This window comes from Setaria italica, chromosome IX, assembly GCF_000263155.2.
Source record: "Setaria italica strain Yugu1 chromosome IX, Setaria_italica_v2.0, whole genome shotgun sequence".
NCBI lineage: Eukaryota > Viridiplantae > Streptophyta > Magnoliopsida > Poales > Poaceae > Setaria > Setaria italica.
This window is the reverse complement of record NC_028458.1, coordinates 58,185,358-58,200,127: the sequence shown is the minus strand read 5'-3', so window position 1 is coordinate 58,200,127 and position 14,770 is coordinate 58,185,358. Positions and strand designations below refer to the sequence as shown.

General features: G+C 50.3%; 1 protein-coding gene and 1 long non-coding RNA gene across 4 annotated transcripts; one reads left to right on the top strand and one right to left on the bottom strand.

Annotated features, from left to right (window-relative positions):
* Nucleotides 1-3,486: 3,486 nt before the first annotated feature.
* LOC101778530 (trihelix transcription factor GTL1) lies at nt 3,487-7,742 on the bottom strand. Of its 2 annotated transcripts, none has more exons than XM_004985956.4 (3): nt 6,921-7,742; nt 4,567-6,163; nt 3,487-4,440 (listed from the first exon to the last, which is right to left on the bottom strand). In XM_004985956.4, the coding sequence occupies exons 1-3, from the start codon at nt 7,250-7,252 to the stop codon at nt 4,111-4,113; spliced, it is 2,259 nt and encodes a 752-aa protein (XP_004986013.1). In that variant the 5' UTR covers nt 7,253-7,742; the 3' UTR covers nt 3,487-4,110. The 2 variants fall into 2 exon arrangements, with proteins under 2 accessions (XP_004986013.1, XP_004986012.1); XM_004985955.4 differs by having other exon boundaries at nt 3,487-4,443; nt 6,921-7,709.
* Nucleotides 7,743-13,310: 5,568 nt separating this feature from the next.
* LOC111255894 lies at nt 13,311-13,952 on the top strand. Of its 2 annotated transcripts, none has more exons than XR_002676039.1 (2): nt 13,311-13,709; nt 13,818-13,952. It is a non-coding gene; the product is annotated as an uncharacterized LOC111255894 (long non-coding RNA). The 2 variants fall into 2 exon arrangements; XR_002676040.1 differs by having other exon boundaries at nt 13,311-13,721.
* The last annotated feature ends 818 nt before the right edge of the window (nt 13,953-14,770 follow it).

Sequence of the window (14,770 nt, the reverse complement as noted above, 5' to 3'; positions counted from 1 at the left end):
CACGACAGGAGCACGTGTGACCTCGGCCTCGTACGTGCGGGCACTCCTAGCTAGCCCGTGTAGAGAGCAGAGAGCTACTAGGCCTCGCATCGCGGCACCTGCGTTTGCCTCTAGTCTCTTTATTCCCTGGCCACCTAATCAAGCCATCCATCATGGACGCCCCCAAAATTAAAATGGCAACCCGACACAAGGCATTCAAGACAAATTGGATCCATGTGGCACACCTCCTCCCTCTCATGATGCATCGCGACAACCGTACGAAATTTCCATGGATGCATCGACCGATCGATTTTCCGGAATCGAATTCAATGTTTTTGCAGTGCAGCTGGGGGTTAGTTTCACTTCATGGGTGAAGAACGGAACGGAACGGCGTACTGGTGCAGAAGCAGAAATCCTTGACTTGCGTGATTCACTTCTTTTGGCCGGCGTTTCGTACTAGAAACTTGTTCGATAGTGGTAGCGTATGGTGACGTGTGAAGCTGCACGTACGTACGCAAGACGGTACCCCCAGGGCCCCAGCTATACAAGCTAGTGGAATTCAATTCAAGACGTGTTTGAAACGCAAGGAAGAAACCACCTGTACAGTACAGTCGGTCCTCTAGTGGAAGTGAAGAATTTCCTTGAGAATTCAGTGGAGTACTCTGATCATCAGAGGTCATAGCGGCAATACTAGCTGCATGGTTACAGTACAGTAAGGCTTGTGAAGCGTGGAGTTACCACCGTACGCGTGCAGAAAGAAGAGCATGTGTGGGTTTTAACACTGATCGCTGCTGCACGCGTCCCATCTCCATCTTGCACGAGAACGAGAGAGAGTACGTACTACGTAGGGGCAGCTAGGCAGAGCTCATCAAAAGCAGAGGCTGGATTTGGTCGGACCGGAGCATGAGCATCTCTAGCTGACTACTAGCTCACGTCGCGCTGGTCAGGTCAGGTCAGGTCTTTACTCTAGGATCGGGCTCGGCCGGTAGATCACCACACCACGCCTACCGTGCTATGCTGATAGTTGCTGATTGCTGAAACAAAAAAAATGGCATCGGATTCAGCAGCTAGCGATAGATGGGAACGCATGCATATGCATGCGCAGGGCCCGTGTGGGGCTTCCTTCCAGCCTCTCTGTTTTTTTTTTCTCGTCACTCGGCTATGCGTGCATGCAGATGAAAGTGAAAGGTACACATTCCTAGTAGGCGAGCAAATTCCCTCTCATTATGCTTAAATCTTCGGAACATGTTAACCTATGTCATTAAGTTTAATAAATATAGCTGATAATATAGTTGGTCCACTGGATACATTTTTTTCTATAGCACTACGTACGTCTAGATACTACTACTCGTTAAAAGATACGTAAGTGGTTGACTCCACTTATACTGTAGCTGGCCTCCTCGCTGTGCTGCAACTGCAAACATCTGGTGATGATCTGCCGCATCGCTGGATTCCAAAAGAAAGAAACTGCGTCGGGGACGGTTAGCGAGCACCGATCCCACAGCTGAGCCTGAGCTAGCTATCCCTCCCATTAAAAAACCCCACACCAGTGAGGCAGTAGTGACCTCACTTCACTCGCCCTGCACCTGCAACCGTTTATACGGATCCGGCACTGACCCGCAACTAATTTTGTAAGGCTGCCAAATCTGGCACTAACATCGAGGCACCCCCAGCATTCCTCCGCCGCTCACATGCACGTCACGCTAGCTAGCTATAGATCATCAACCTCCAGTGACACTGGTAGTTTCTTGGATACTTTTTTTTACCTCATGCAAATTAGAATTCATTTTAGATCTCTTGTTTGTTTCCTAATCTTGCAGCTTACTGTATTACGTTACTATACACTAACTATATATATTGGTGAAAAGGATAATTGTACAGTTGTAAATAAAAATTTTAAATCCCCACAACTGATGATTGAATGGATAGATTAAAACTACAGTTACCACTTCATCCGTTATGTAGGATCTCAGTATATGCATGCATGGCCATAGGCATGTTCACAGCATAGTAGCTTCTGCCTTTACGTTATTGTATACTGACGTTGACACGCATATATGTCCGGTCATCTTTACCTGGTCGCAGCGATCAGTCATTCAGCCACGCCAACCAAAAAAAATATTCACCGTCTGATTGAAAACGGACGGTAAAACACCAGCCTCCTCAATCACAATTATAAAAAAAAATATGCTGTTCTAGACTCTTCACCTATGGTCTGTATGGCAAGCGGCACAGTAACTTGCACTGCTACTGCCTACTATCTGCCAAGAGAGGAGACCTTGTCAAAGGATAATGCACATAGAGGGGAAAAGCTAGGGAGAAAGTCAATGCTTACTTGTCACTCTGTTCATATGGAAAATGCACGAATATGCAATATTCTTTCTCTCCTTTTTAATTCTATTTGGATACTTTAAACAATTTTAGAATTTGGCAAACTTGTACGAAAGATAGATCAAGGGTAATAGTTGGGTTCAGCTCAAAACCATGAGGCAAATTTGAATGAAAATTCTCTAAATTGGACAATTTTTATGCATTGTATGACTTTTTATGAATTCAATTTGACTCCTAAAAATGTGAGGAAATTTCAGCAATCTTCATTGCATTGGATCTGTTGCTTTGCCAAATTATCAATGCGTCATGTTCTGTATCAAATTTCAGTCTCAAATTGAAATACAAAATCCAGTAAAAAACAATTGCTTGTATTAACTGTTTGGGATGTTTTTCCTTCTAAACAAACAATATACTGAACAATTAGCACGAAGGCCATTGCACTAACACGCATCCATTTACACCATCAGATCAGTTTGATAAAAACAATCCCTGAATGGGTGAATCATCAACACTAACTCAAAAAAAACAAATCTACCAACAAGAAAAGTATCACCGAGCTTATTTAATTGCCTAATACTACTTGCGCCCACCAGCACCATAGATAGGAACGATAGGAATGACAATCATCAACCCAACTGACAAGATGGTAAGTAAAGAAAAGGAGCTTTCTCTCGCACATCTTATATTCAGCCAAGCATATTTCCACACATCAAATCTTGAAACCGCAGTAAGAAATCAGTTTGGAATCAATTTGCAAGCTAAAATTCTTACACTTTTTCAATGTATCAACGCTCTCCAATCTGATTCTATATATACTTGATATTATGTATATAATCTTTTATACCCAACAACTCAGATCTAGCTAGAGGGCTATTTAGCGTGGCAACGCTGTGCGTGATTCTAGTGTACCAATGGTTAGTTGTATATTAAAATCAAGAGCTGGAACCCAAAGAGCCCTACACGGGATCTATATAGGGGAAAAGGTATGTAGTAGTTGACGATAAACTAAACTTCACTTTGGATCCCAAGAGAATAACCTTAGTATTATAATGCAACTCCCTGTCAATCCACAAGCCACATCCTGATCTAAAGGTTAAAAGATTAAAAAGAGTGACAGGCAAATGCTCTAACTAACTGACTGGTTCAAGACAAATAAATTAATCATCAGGCCAGCTGTTTTACGTGGAGAACCTCAAGAAATTTACATTTACCAATTAAGTGTACATATAGTTTAACAGTCATCAATATAACCACAGTATATGTAATAACGAATTTATAATAAATTACATAATGGACAGTTCAGTAACTCTTCTTAATTAAAAAAGGGGAAGAAAAAAAAAGAAAGAAAGGCCCAAAAGTATACCCAAAAAAATAAAGAAATTCCCGCGGAGCACATTCTCTCTCTTTCTAGATGTCTTTGTGCTTGTACCATACCACTGTAATATGTAGCAGTAACACACAGTATCTACGCGAGACAGTCCCTTCCTCCTCCAATACCACCATCATGTATATATGTACGGTGAATCTCACGTCTTTATGCATGGCGTATGTATACGCCCATGTACTGTGTATGTGCAGCAGGATCCGATCCAGGTGAAAACGATGAACAGCTAGCCGGAATTACTTTGGAGCTCTCGGTCGATCGATCGAAAAGGGAGAGTAAAAGTTTAATTTGGTAGATGAAGTTGCCATGCATGCATGGTGTCCACTTTTACCTGTGCAAGGAGGACACGTACAGCACGTTTGTACGCTGCTTTCGTATGTGTGTGTGTGTGTGTCTGTGTGTGTGTGTGTATGCAGCTAGTGATGGACCATGGTCAAGAAAGACCCACTTGCTGTTGCTGCCGGGCCTGGGCCGCCCGGCCCTGACCCGGCGCCGCCGCTCGCGTTCGGCCGGACGACGCTGCTCTGGCTCTGCTGCTGCCGCTGGAACTGGATCTCGTACTGCATCTTGCTGTTGCCGCCGCCGACGTTGCCCTCGTCGTCGTCGTCGAAGTCGTCCTCGTCATCATCGTCGTCCATGCTGCTGTCGCTGTCCACGGTGTCGTTCACGTAGCTGTCGTTCATCGACACCGGCTGCGGCCTCGGCTCCGTCGTCGCCGCCGTCTCCTTCGTGATGATGCCTTCTGGCTGCTGTAATAAGCACACGGTATGTAAGCAATAATCAGCAACGATGGGTCGCCATAAGCAGTGATGAAGACATAGCTAGAACATGCAAGGCACAATGCTACTAGCTACTAGATTTTGATCGATTACCTTGTTCGTCGCGACGCCATTGCCGCCGGCGCCTTCGACGGAGAACCTGGCCGCAACACCGCCGTTGCTCGCCTGCGTTTGCATGCCCCCGGAGCTGCCGCCATTATTGTCCGAGCCGCCCCTACCCGCCGCGCACCCGTTCCCGTTACCGTTGCTGCAGTCCTTGCCGCCATGCTCGGCGTGCGGCGGCGTCTGGGAGAGTGGCACCGCGGCGAGCACGGTGACACCTGCCGCCTGCTGATCCGCCGGGGGCGGAGGAGCGGCGGAGGAGGCGAGCGCCTTGCTGCGGTAGAGTGCTTCGAGCTGGTGGTAGTAGGGGCAGGTCTTGGAGTCCTCGGGGCGCTTCTTGTTGCTCTCCTTCACCTTCTTGAAGTACTTGTTGATGTTCTCCCACTTCTCCTTGCAGCGCTTGGCGCTCCGGTTGTACCCCAGCCGCCGCATCCCCGCCGAGATGTCCTCCCACAGCGGGCCCTTGGGCCCCGAGTCCTGGTACCGCGCCTCCAGCTCCGTCCGCAGCTGGATCAACGCGTGCACCTCCGCCTTGGGCCACCGAGACGGCGACGGCGCGCCGCCACCGGACCCCGGCGTCTCCTGCGACTCGGCCGGCGGCGCACGGACGATCATCTCCTTGCTGCTCATCTGTAGCTGCGCCAGCGGCGGTTGCGTCTGATGCGGTTGTGGGTGCGGTTTTCCAGGCTTCGGCGACAGATGAATTGATGGCGGTTGCTGGTGCTGCGCCGGTGCCGCCGCTGGTGCAGCGGAAGCCACCGGAGTGGGCTGCAGGGGCGGCGGCGTCAGCGCGCTGATGAAGACCGGCGGCGCGACGGAGGGCATCGGGATGGTCTGGCCGGTGACCCGTTGTATGAAGGAGACGACGGCGGCGTCGCGGGACGCGGCCATGGCGCGCTCCTGGGCGAGCGCGTCCTGCTCGCGGGCGAGGCGCGCCACCTCCTGGCGCCGCCACGCCTCCTCGCGTATCATCCGGTCCTGCTCCCGCCTTTCGATGGCCTCGATGAACCGCTGCTGCATCTCCTCCTGCCGCTCCATCACCTGGCGCATCAGCCCCTCGAAGAACCGCATCATCTTGCCGCTGCCGCTGCCGCCGCCGCCGACGTCCCCGCCCTGCCGCTTCCGCTTCCCGCCGTCGCCCGTGTCCTCCGTGTCCTCCCCGTCCGAGCCCGACGAGAAGCTCACGTCACCGGGGGTCATCATGCATGCCGCGTCGCTGGCGACGGCCGCAGGCGCAGTGGTGCCGCTCATCAGCGGCGCCGGCTGAGGCACGGCGGCGACGCGAGTCGGCTGATGTTCGGCGTGCATGGCCGGCGCCATGCCGGGAACACCCTGCAGAACGGGGAGCGGCGTGGCCGGCGGCGCCATGGCCACAGGTGTCGGCGCGAGAGACGACGGCGGCGGCGGGTGCGGCGCCGGCGAGGAAGAAGCGCCGTGGAGCGCCTCGAGCTCGGAGAAGAAGCGGTATGCCTTGCCGTCGCCGCGGCCGGCGCGGCCGTCCTTGGTGCGCTTGTAGTACTTGTCGACGTTCTCGAACTTCTCGCGGCACTTCTTGGCGCTCCGCTTGTAGCCCATGGCCTCCAGCTTCCTGCCACCACAAGATGAACCTCGTCAGGCTCATGCATGCACGTTGCCATCACGATTGCATCCATCGCCACGCACATGTAGCTCTCAAAGGAAAAGGAGGCATCTACTACTTGTAGGTAGCTCGAGCTCGGTGTAATTATTCCATCTTTTTACCACTCCACTCCATTTGGGAATTGAATTTCTAAAAAGTTACTCAATTTGGAACGCAGGAAGGAAATTGGGTGAGGAATTGGGAATTGGGATCGATGCCAACTCCGGGCCGGGCATCAGATCTGAACTATTACTTTACTATATATATCTGCATAGGAAATTATTAGCTGCAGCGTCAGTAGTGTGCTTTTGATACTCGTATCGCCGGGATGACGAAGTGACACAGCACAAATAGATAAAGGTTTAGAGAAAAAGAAGAAGAAAGTGGAGGAGGAGAGCGATGTGTGTATGATTTTTAATTGGGAAATTCACTGTGCTCGTCGTGGTCGTGGGCGGTCGCCCTTGGAGGTGCAGTGGCGTGATCTGTTCCTTTGATGTGCACCACAAGATCATCGAAGAGGAAGGGAGCGACCTGCAGGCTTCCATCACATCGAAATTGACCGAATTGAGCTCGAATTCGACAGCGAGATTTCATGCAGGCGTCGCATCGGCCTGCTCGGGAGGTATTTCTTTTGTCCGCGCATCCATCCATGGAGGATTCTTCTCTTCTTATATATCACAAAAAAAGTGGAGAATTCTCGCAAGCTAATTAAGGGAATTCTACGCACCTGGAGACTTGCTCCCAGAGGGGTCCCTTCAGCGCGGCCTCCCTGAAGGCGGCGTCCATCTCCGAGCGGATCTTGAGCAGCGCCAGCGTCTCCTGCCGCGGCCACCGGTTGCCCGACGGCCCGCCGCGCTCGCCCTCGTCGCCTCCCGCGGACATGCTGCCCTCGTGGTCGGCGAAGCTGCCGCCTCCTCCTGCGAGCTCGTCGACCTGCTGCTGCTGCTGTCCCTCCGGTGGCCGGCTGCTGATGGGCGACGGAGCAGCCGCCGGCGTGGCGGCCGCCCCCACCGGCGTCCCGGCGGCAGGCGAGAATGGCGGCATGCCCGGCTGCTGCATATCGGGCTTGTGCGTGAAGGGCAGAACAGTAGTAAGCCTGCGCCTTCCCGGCGCCTCCTGGCTTGCTTCGTCCCGCTAGGCCTGTGCTAGAGCAGAATTGAGGTGCTGGGGGAGAGCGCTAGGGGAAGCTGCCATGAGCGCGCATGAAGCTACGGCGAGTGGTGGAGGTGCGAGAGAGAAATTAAAGCTGGAGCACAGCAGACAGCACAAACTGGAAAGAAGGGTGTGAGAAAAAGGGGAAAGAAAAGGGAGGAGGCGAGAGGATGGAGAAGAAGAAGAAGGGAGCTAAGGCTAGGATTGGGAGTGGCGGCAGTACAAGGCTGGGCTGGCTGGGAAGAGAGAGAGATGCTGCTGGCTGCTGCCGAAAGGAGAGGGGGGAGAGAGAGAGAGGGGTGTACTAGTACTGTAGTGGTAGCAGTAGGGCTAGCAGCACTAAATATAATAGGGGCGGTGAGGATCGGAGGACCGGTGAGCATGGGCATCCCCACATCATCAGCGGCGGTGCTCATCGATCCATCTATCTATCCAGGTTGAGGTCACCACACAGACTAGCTACTTGGAGATCGATGATTGAGAAGATGATGCGAGAAAGAGAGAGCTAGCGGAGGGAGGAAGCGGTGATACAACAAACGAGATTGCTGCGCTGGAAATAGACTCTATCCATCCCACAGTAAAATGCAAAGACCTAGAAGAAAACTACCATAGATTTCTACCTCGAAGCAAGGTCTATGCTATGATTGGCTATTGCATGCGATGGTTGTACTGATTATCAGGTTCGAACTGGTAGGCAATCCAGTGAAAAATAGTTACCGCGCGCGTATACTGTGCTGGAACTAGGGGAGAGTAGAGTAGCTAGAGGAGGGAGGAAAGAAAAAAAGGGAGGAGCAGAGCATGAACAAGAGTGAAAACAAGAGGAGGGGGGCAGACTGCCACAGGTGGTTTGTCGCTGCCAGCCCCTGATGCAGCTCAGCTCTGCTCTGCGAGGACGGTCGAATCCATCCATCCTAGCACACCCAGCAGGGCCCCGCCGAGATGTACATGCGGCCGCAACAACTCTGACAAAAATGTTTTGCGACCTATACATTCACTGTAAATTCACAAGCCAAGAATGTACAGCAGCTGTACGTACGTGGTAGATCGATCGGCCCCCGGCCCAGACAAGGCCACACTACAACAGCTGTGCGCTGGGCCCCGCAGCGTAGCGAGAAGAAGGTGGCGCGCAACGTGCATGCCCCCACCGGGAGCGGGAGGGGGCCATGCCTCGCTAACCCCACCCAGCAAATCCACACGCCCATTCCGCCCTGCGTGCGTTAGGACAAAGCCCCACCGCTACGTAGGCTAACTGGCTCCTCCGAGTTTACACGCAGCATGGGAAAGTTAGGCAGCAGTGTGGTGGATGACTGGATTTTCGTAAGGTTTTAATGAATTCTACGTCTATTGTTGTCTCAAAAATAAATCTAAATTCTATACAAAATCCGTGCTGAGTGATGCGTGTACGACTGTACATGTCATGAAGCAATATATAATATAATTAAATATACAAATTAACACAAGATGAGTGTAGGCCAACATATGATGTGGTGTAGGATATTTGGATCATAACTATGCGCCTAACAGTCAGATCAGCGATGTGGTTGGCGATGCAACTCCAGCTAACTAATTCCCTGCTTCCCTAAATGGAAATAATAATTAAGACGACCTAATAAGCTGCAATTGAATGATTTTTTTTCTTTCTCAGATAGAGCTAGGAAGCATAATAAAGAGATGACGCCTAGCCAAAGTAGTTGAGATATGCATGCCTGCAGCTAGCAGAGCGAGACTCGATACGAGAAGGAAGATGCATTGAACCATCATGTCATGGCCTTGAGGAAATAGTGCAGTAAAGGTTACGGCAACGAAATAAAATGCACATGCACTTGTCCACACTTAGGCGCCGTGTGCCCGGGAATAAAAACCCCCCTGTACTTTTTACCAGGACAACTTAACTAGATCGATGCTGCATGCGTGTTCTCCTGATCGACCGATCATCACTTGATTAACGGACCTCGTGCGGTAACGCCGTATAAATCAGCTGGGTAACTTATCAATTTGACACTGCCTACACTAGCAATGCAAGTTGTGTATTAATTAATTATATATATGTATATGCATGTATGTATAAGCAGGGTATATATATAAAGAGAATATATATATATATAGTGTCATTCCCAGGTGGCAGCATCGATCCAATCAGCTTCGTCCATGTTCTGCATGCTGCGATAATGATTGGTGGTGCGCTAGCAGGGCTGAGAGGGATGTAACACCGTCCCACTCCGCCCCGGGGGCTCACAACGAGAACAAAGCACACGCACTATCTGCTAGCTGCATGCTGCTATGAGCATGCATGCATGCATCAAAGTTGAGACAGGTCGAATAGTGCCGGCCTTAGCATATATTTTCCCACGAATCCAAGAAATTAGGCGCATTATAAATATATGTTTGATCGAGTACAGCTAGTATATATATTACAATTATACATATCTGCTTCTCTTTTCACTTTTCTGCGCACATGGCATGGTTTTTGTGTTTCTGGCAGCTGGATTTAATTTGCATCTACGATCAGATCGATTGCTGCTAGCTTTAGCTATAGCTACGAGATACTACTATATGGTAGGTAGCGTGTGTATGCAAATGGGGTAGTATTTTAGGACCGGGTGTGTGGGATCATGTGAGCGCTTAGGTGAAACAGTCTGGCCGGCCTCATCACTGCCTGCGCAGGTTGCATAGCCGTCGCAGCATGATGCATATGCATGATGGTTAATTAGTTGCTCTACATCAGCTGCTAACGCCAGCAGGATTAACTGCCGGGCGGCCAGGCTTACTTGATTCGATGATCAGATCTCTCTCTCTCTCTCTCTCTCTCTCTCTCTCTCTCTCTCTCTCTCTCTCTCTCTCTCTCTCTCTCTCTCTAAAAAATGAGCTATATATAGAGTACACTAGCTTACATATGCTTGCAGCTGGATGCATGCATGCGGCTTTTTTAAACTTGGTTTATCCGATGATGATGATGATGATGGTGTGTGTGTGCAACGACGACGACGAGAGACACTATGGATGGTGACGAAACTTTCCCGTGTTCCTACGGCACGTAAATGCGCGAATGCATGCCGGTGTTCCGGTAGCCCCCCATCAGTATAGCCGGTGTTCCGGTTGGTGTGGCGAAGAGCGACCGAAATCCACCGCATACGGGCTGTACGTGTGGGCCTTGCATGCCTCGCTGCTATACACGCTACTAGCTGGCTGGGTCACAATGCATGCACGCGGGTAGAAGCAGAAAAGGCCTCGCCGATCGATCACGGCCGTCCGCCGGCGCAGGCAGTAAGAACATTTGGTTTAATTTGATTTGGTACACCGCCGACCGCCGTGCATCACACGGTATGCACGCAGAGGCTGCTCGCTCGCTGCAGCAGGGGACGGATCGGGCGACAGCTTGCTCAGAGCAAGTACGAGAGCGCAGAGCCGTACGAGCTAGCTGCACGCGGACGTGGTCCTCCTATAAAGGGAAACGCCCGGGCCGGCCATTCAACTACACCCTCCTACACAAAGATGAAGCAGCAGGCAGGGGAGGGGGGCAGGGGGCCTCCACCTCCAGTGATGGCCTGAGGTACCTGCTTGCTTGGGGCTCCGACGGCGGCGGCGACGGACGGACAGCGATCGCCTTAACGCAGCGCAGCCAAGTTCGTTGATCGTGAATTAAGCCTGTGGATCCATTATTCTAGAACGTAACGGACGCCCTGCGCATATGATAAGCTTCTTCGGTACCGGATCGTAATCATGCTGGCGTTCAATTCGGTAAGCGTGTCACGGCCGGAGCAGTTAGTTGCTTCGGGACGTACCACTAGTAGATAGTAGTACGGTCTCACTGGACTTCCAATCCCGGAGCAGTCTGGTTTTCTTTCAGAAAAAAAGAAGAAGAATGTACATGATGAGAACTGACACCACCCGCTCAACTGCCAGACCACATGTCAACTGCACATTTTGACATCCCTTAAAGCCGAGCTCGGCCTGGGAAACCGACTCAATCCGGCCTGCTGCAGCCCAAACAGCACCAATGATGGATTCAAAGTCCAGTCCAGCACACGAGCCCGCCCTCTCGGCCGGTTGGCCCATTCAATTCTTCTCTCAGGCTCTCCCTCCCTCCGCGGCAGCCCAGCCAGCTACGGAGACGGCACGTGCGGCCCACTGGCTGATATGACGCCCGGGCCCATTCATGATTGTACTCCCTAGTAGTAGTTTGCTGCTCTTAAAAAAAAGTAGCAGTTTGTTTAGTAGACTTTTTTTTTCGAACTAATGGCAGGAGCGCTGCCTTTTCATTTAAGAGGAAAGAGTTTAGAAAGTACGATTACAATTTTAGCGATTACATTGTTGAAACTGAATGGCTCAAGAACTCTAGAAAGCCAAAGCAAGTCTGGACTGCTACACTAGTTCTAGCAGCTCCCCCTGAATACGAGTTCCACAGGCACTCCTTCTTGTTAGGACTTCTGATTGAATGAGAAACACGACCAATCAAAGGCATCTTACCACCACTCGACAATATCCTACGAATGAGAATGGTAGAGTCAAACATAAGCCATCATATCTAAAGTTGTCGTTTCTATCGTCGAACTCACTCATACCGTTACGACTTACGTTACTACCAGAAGGAGCATGCTCTCCAACTCCACCCAACATATCTTTGTATTGTCGCACTCACGCATACCGTTACTACTAACAACACTACCGCGAGAAAGAATATCACCGTTACTATAACGAAAAGGTAGAGCACCTACCAAATTTGCTAAAAAATATCACTGTTACTAGGCCTTGTTTGGATACAGGGTGCTAAACTTTAGCACCCCACTTTTAGCACCCTTTTAGCACTTGTTATCCAAATAGGTGTGCTAAAAGTGGTGTGCAAAAATTTAGCACATCCGAGGGGTGCTAAAGGGTGATAATAGTGGTAAAAGTGGTCCTCCTCTCCACTTTTTCCCACCATTACCCCCTCTCTCTCCTCCGCTGCAATTTAAGAGGAATAAATGAGGAGTAATATTGTCATTTCCCATCAAAGGTGCTAAACTTTAGCACAGTATCCAAACAGCCCTAAATGCTAAACTTTAGCACTTACAGGATCTAAACTTGGTCGTGCTGTGCATCAGCTATGTTGCAGCTCCGACCCCACCTTAACATGATCATGGTACCATGTAAAGCATGAAGCAGCTCCAAGAAAAGAGCAATTTCAATGCAAGTTTGGGACTTGGGAGTGTAGCCGTTGCGACACAGCACCTACTGTGCTCTCTCCTGTGTTTTTGAACGTGATACGGCACCTACTTTTAATTGAAGCAGAACAGTAAACACATGACGAACGAGGCACCTACCCGCCGTCGTCGTCTACTCCTACGGGGGAGGATAGGAGGCGAGACCAAGCGCAAGCCGTCAAGGCGAGCACAGGGTTCAACATCTCGAGGCACGCACCGCTCCTCCACCCGCCGCTGTCTCTAGGGTTTTCACGTCGCGGAGGAGGGGAGGGAGGCCGTCCAGATCGCGACGGACGCCTGGGATGCGCCCCTCGGCCGCGACGCCTGCCATGGCCGCATGGGACAGGCACAGCTGCCGCCGCCTGGCCGCCCCGTCGTCTCTAGTGTTTATGGCCCTTAAATGCGCCCTGCCGTTTTCTCCATGTGATGGCGCTGTGGCCGTTTCGTTTGGCCATTACTGCTGCTGGCGTGGTCATGGTGAACACGGTGGGCGCCCACCACCAGACTGGGTATCAAATCAATGCGTGGCCCACATGTCAGCCGGCGGCCAGCTTGTTTGTTGGTGGTTGAGGCACAAGGGCCAAGGCATGGCTCACGTCCTAGTTACCTGGTTGTTCAAAATTGTAGGCGACTCGACTGCTAATCATTCAAGCCATCATGACCTCATCACACACTCACAAGCACAAGTCAGAGAGACCTGGGGTCCCGGTGGGGTGGGCACTGGCCAGGACTATACATAAGGGACCCTGGGGTGCTCCTTGCTCACCGTCTTCTTTGCCTTCCAGTTCCATGAGAGATAGAGAAAGAGATGAGCACGGCCGGAGAGGAAGAAGCTAGGAAGCTATTGCTCTGTGTGGAATGTTGTCTGGTTCTAGGCCTTGAGAGGGGACATGCATGGTCATGCCTCGTCTTGTTTGGGCCCTCGGACCAGGCTTCATTCCCCTCAGAGGTACCTTCCAGCCATGGGTGAATCTGGCGCTGTTCTCGATCGATCCCTGCAGGAGAAGGCCGCCCGGAAGGGATGGGATAACCGGATAGGGAAGGTTGGTGCTATGATTCCTTCGATCTTTCTTTTCAGGTTTCTGGGATCTTGTGCTAGCGCAGGAGAGCGAGGAAGAGATCGGTGCAATGATGCGACCTCTGACTCTTGATTCATCGATCCCATCGATCAGTATCTCTGCCAGGTGATTGAAAAGGTTTTCATCGTGACCTTGTCATTGGAACCGTCGTCTTTCCTACCTCTCCCCTCTCTTCTCTGGTCTCATGCGTGTGTACTGTGACTGTTTTGCTAGGTAAATACGTCTCTCAAGGAAGGAAAACAAGTCTAGTCCACCGCAGATCCGCTATTTTTTAATTTAAAAGCCTGCACATCCATGATATACTATCATTTTCCTTGTTTTTTTAATTAAAGCATTTCTTTTCGTGTTCTTCAGGTCCACATCCGACCTTAGATCAGCAAACATACGTGCGCTTAAAACAGCAAACGTGTTGTTCTTGAGAAAACGATAGTACTATGCGACAGATGCCTATTTTTCAGATCCTCATGGATGCCTGATTTTGCCTCCTACTATTGTAACCATAGATAATTCTTAGTTTTGAGTCGAGTTGGTTCATCTGTATAGTACGACTCTCTGAAGTATAGTAATCGATAAAAAATTAAACGAGAAATGGAGAGATATACAAATCGATCAGACGACAATATACCTTGGGACATGCATGCCATCCGATGTACCGCCAGCTAGAGAGCGCGGTGGAATCATTTTTCTTCTTCTTTGGAACGAAAGGAGTGACCGCTATAGTTCCTGGAGCTCTGGAAGCAATAGGTGAGAAAAGTCCGGCGATCCGGCATGCACATGAGCCAGCATGCCATGCCACTCACATGAGTTACAACTTACAACAACTAAATATGGCTGTTTTCACATGGCGTATGTCTTCTGAACAAGAAGCGACGAAAAAATATCCTACCCTTTTTTTCTTTTATGGGTAATTTTCTATTGCTATAACCAAGAAGCATTATTTTTTTAAAAAAATATCTCACCCAGCTTTTCACTCTCTCGCTCCGACCAAGAAGCGACAAAAAAAATCTCTCCTGAACTTCCCTTTTTTGGTAACTTCTCTCGTTCCTACGAAGAAATGACAAAGTATCCCCGACTATTCTTCTCTCTCTCTTTCCTTTGCTTATTTTTAAGCAAGTGTCACATCAATGTTTAGATACTAATTAGGAGTATTAAACGTAGCTATTTAC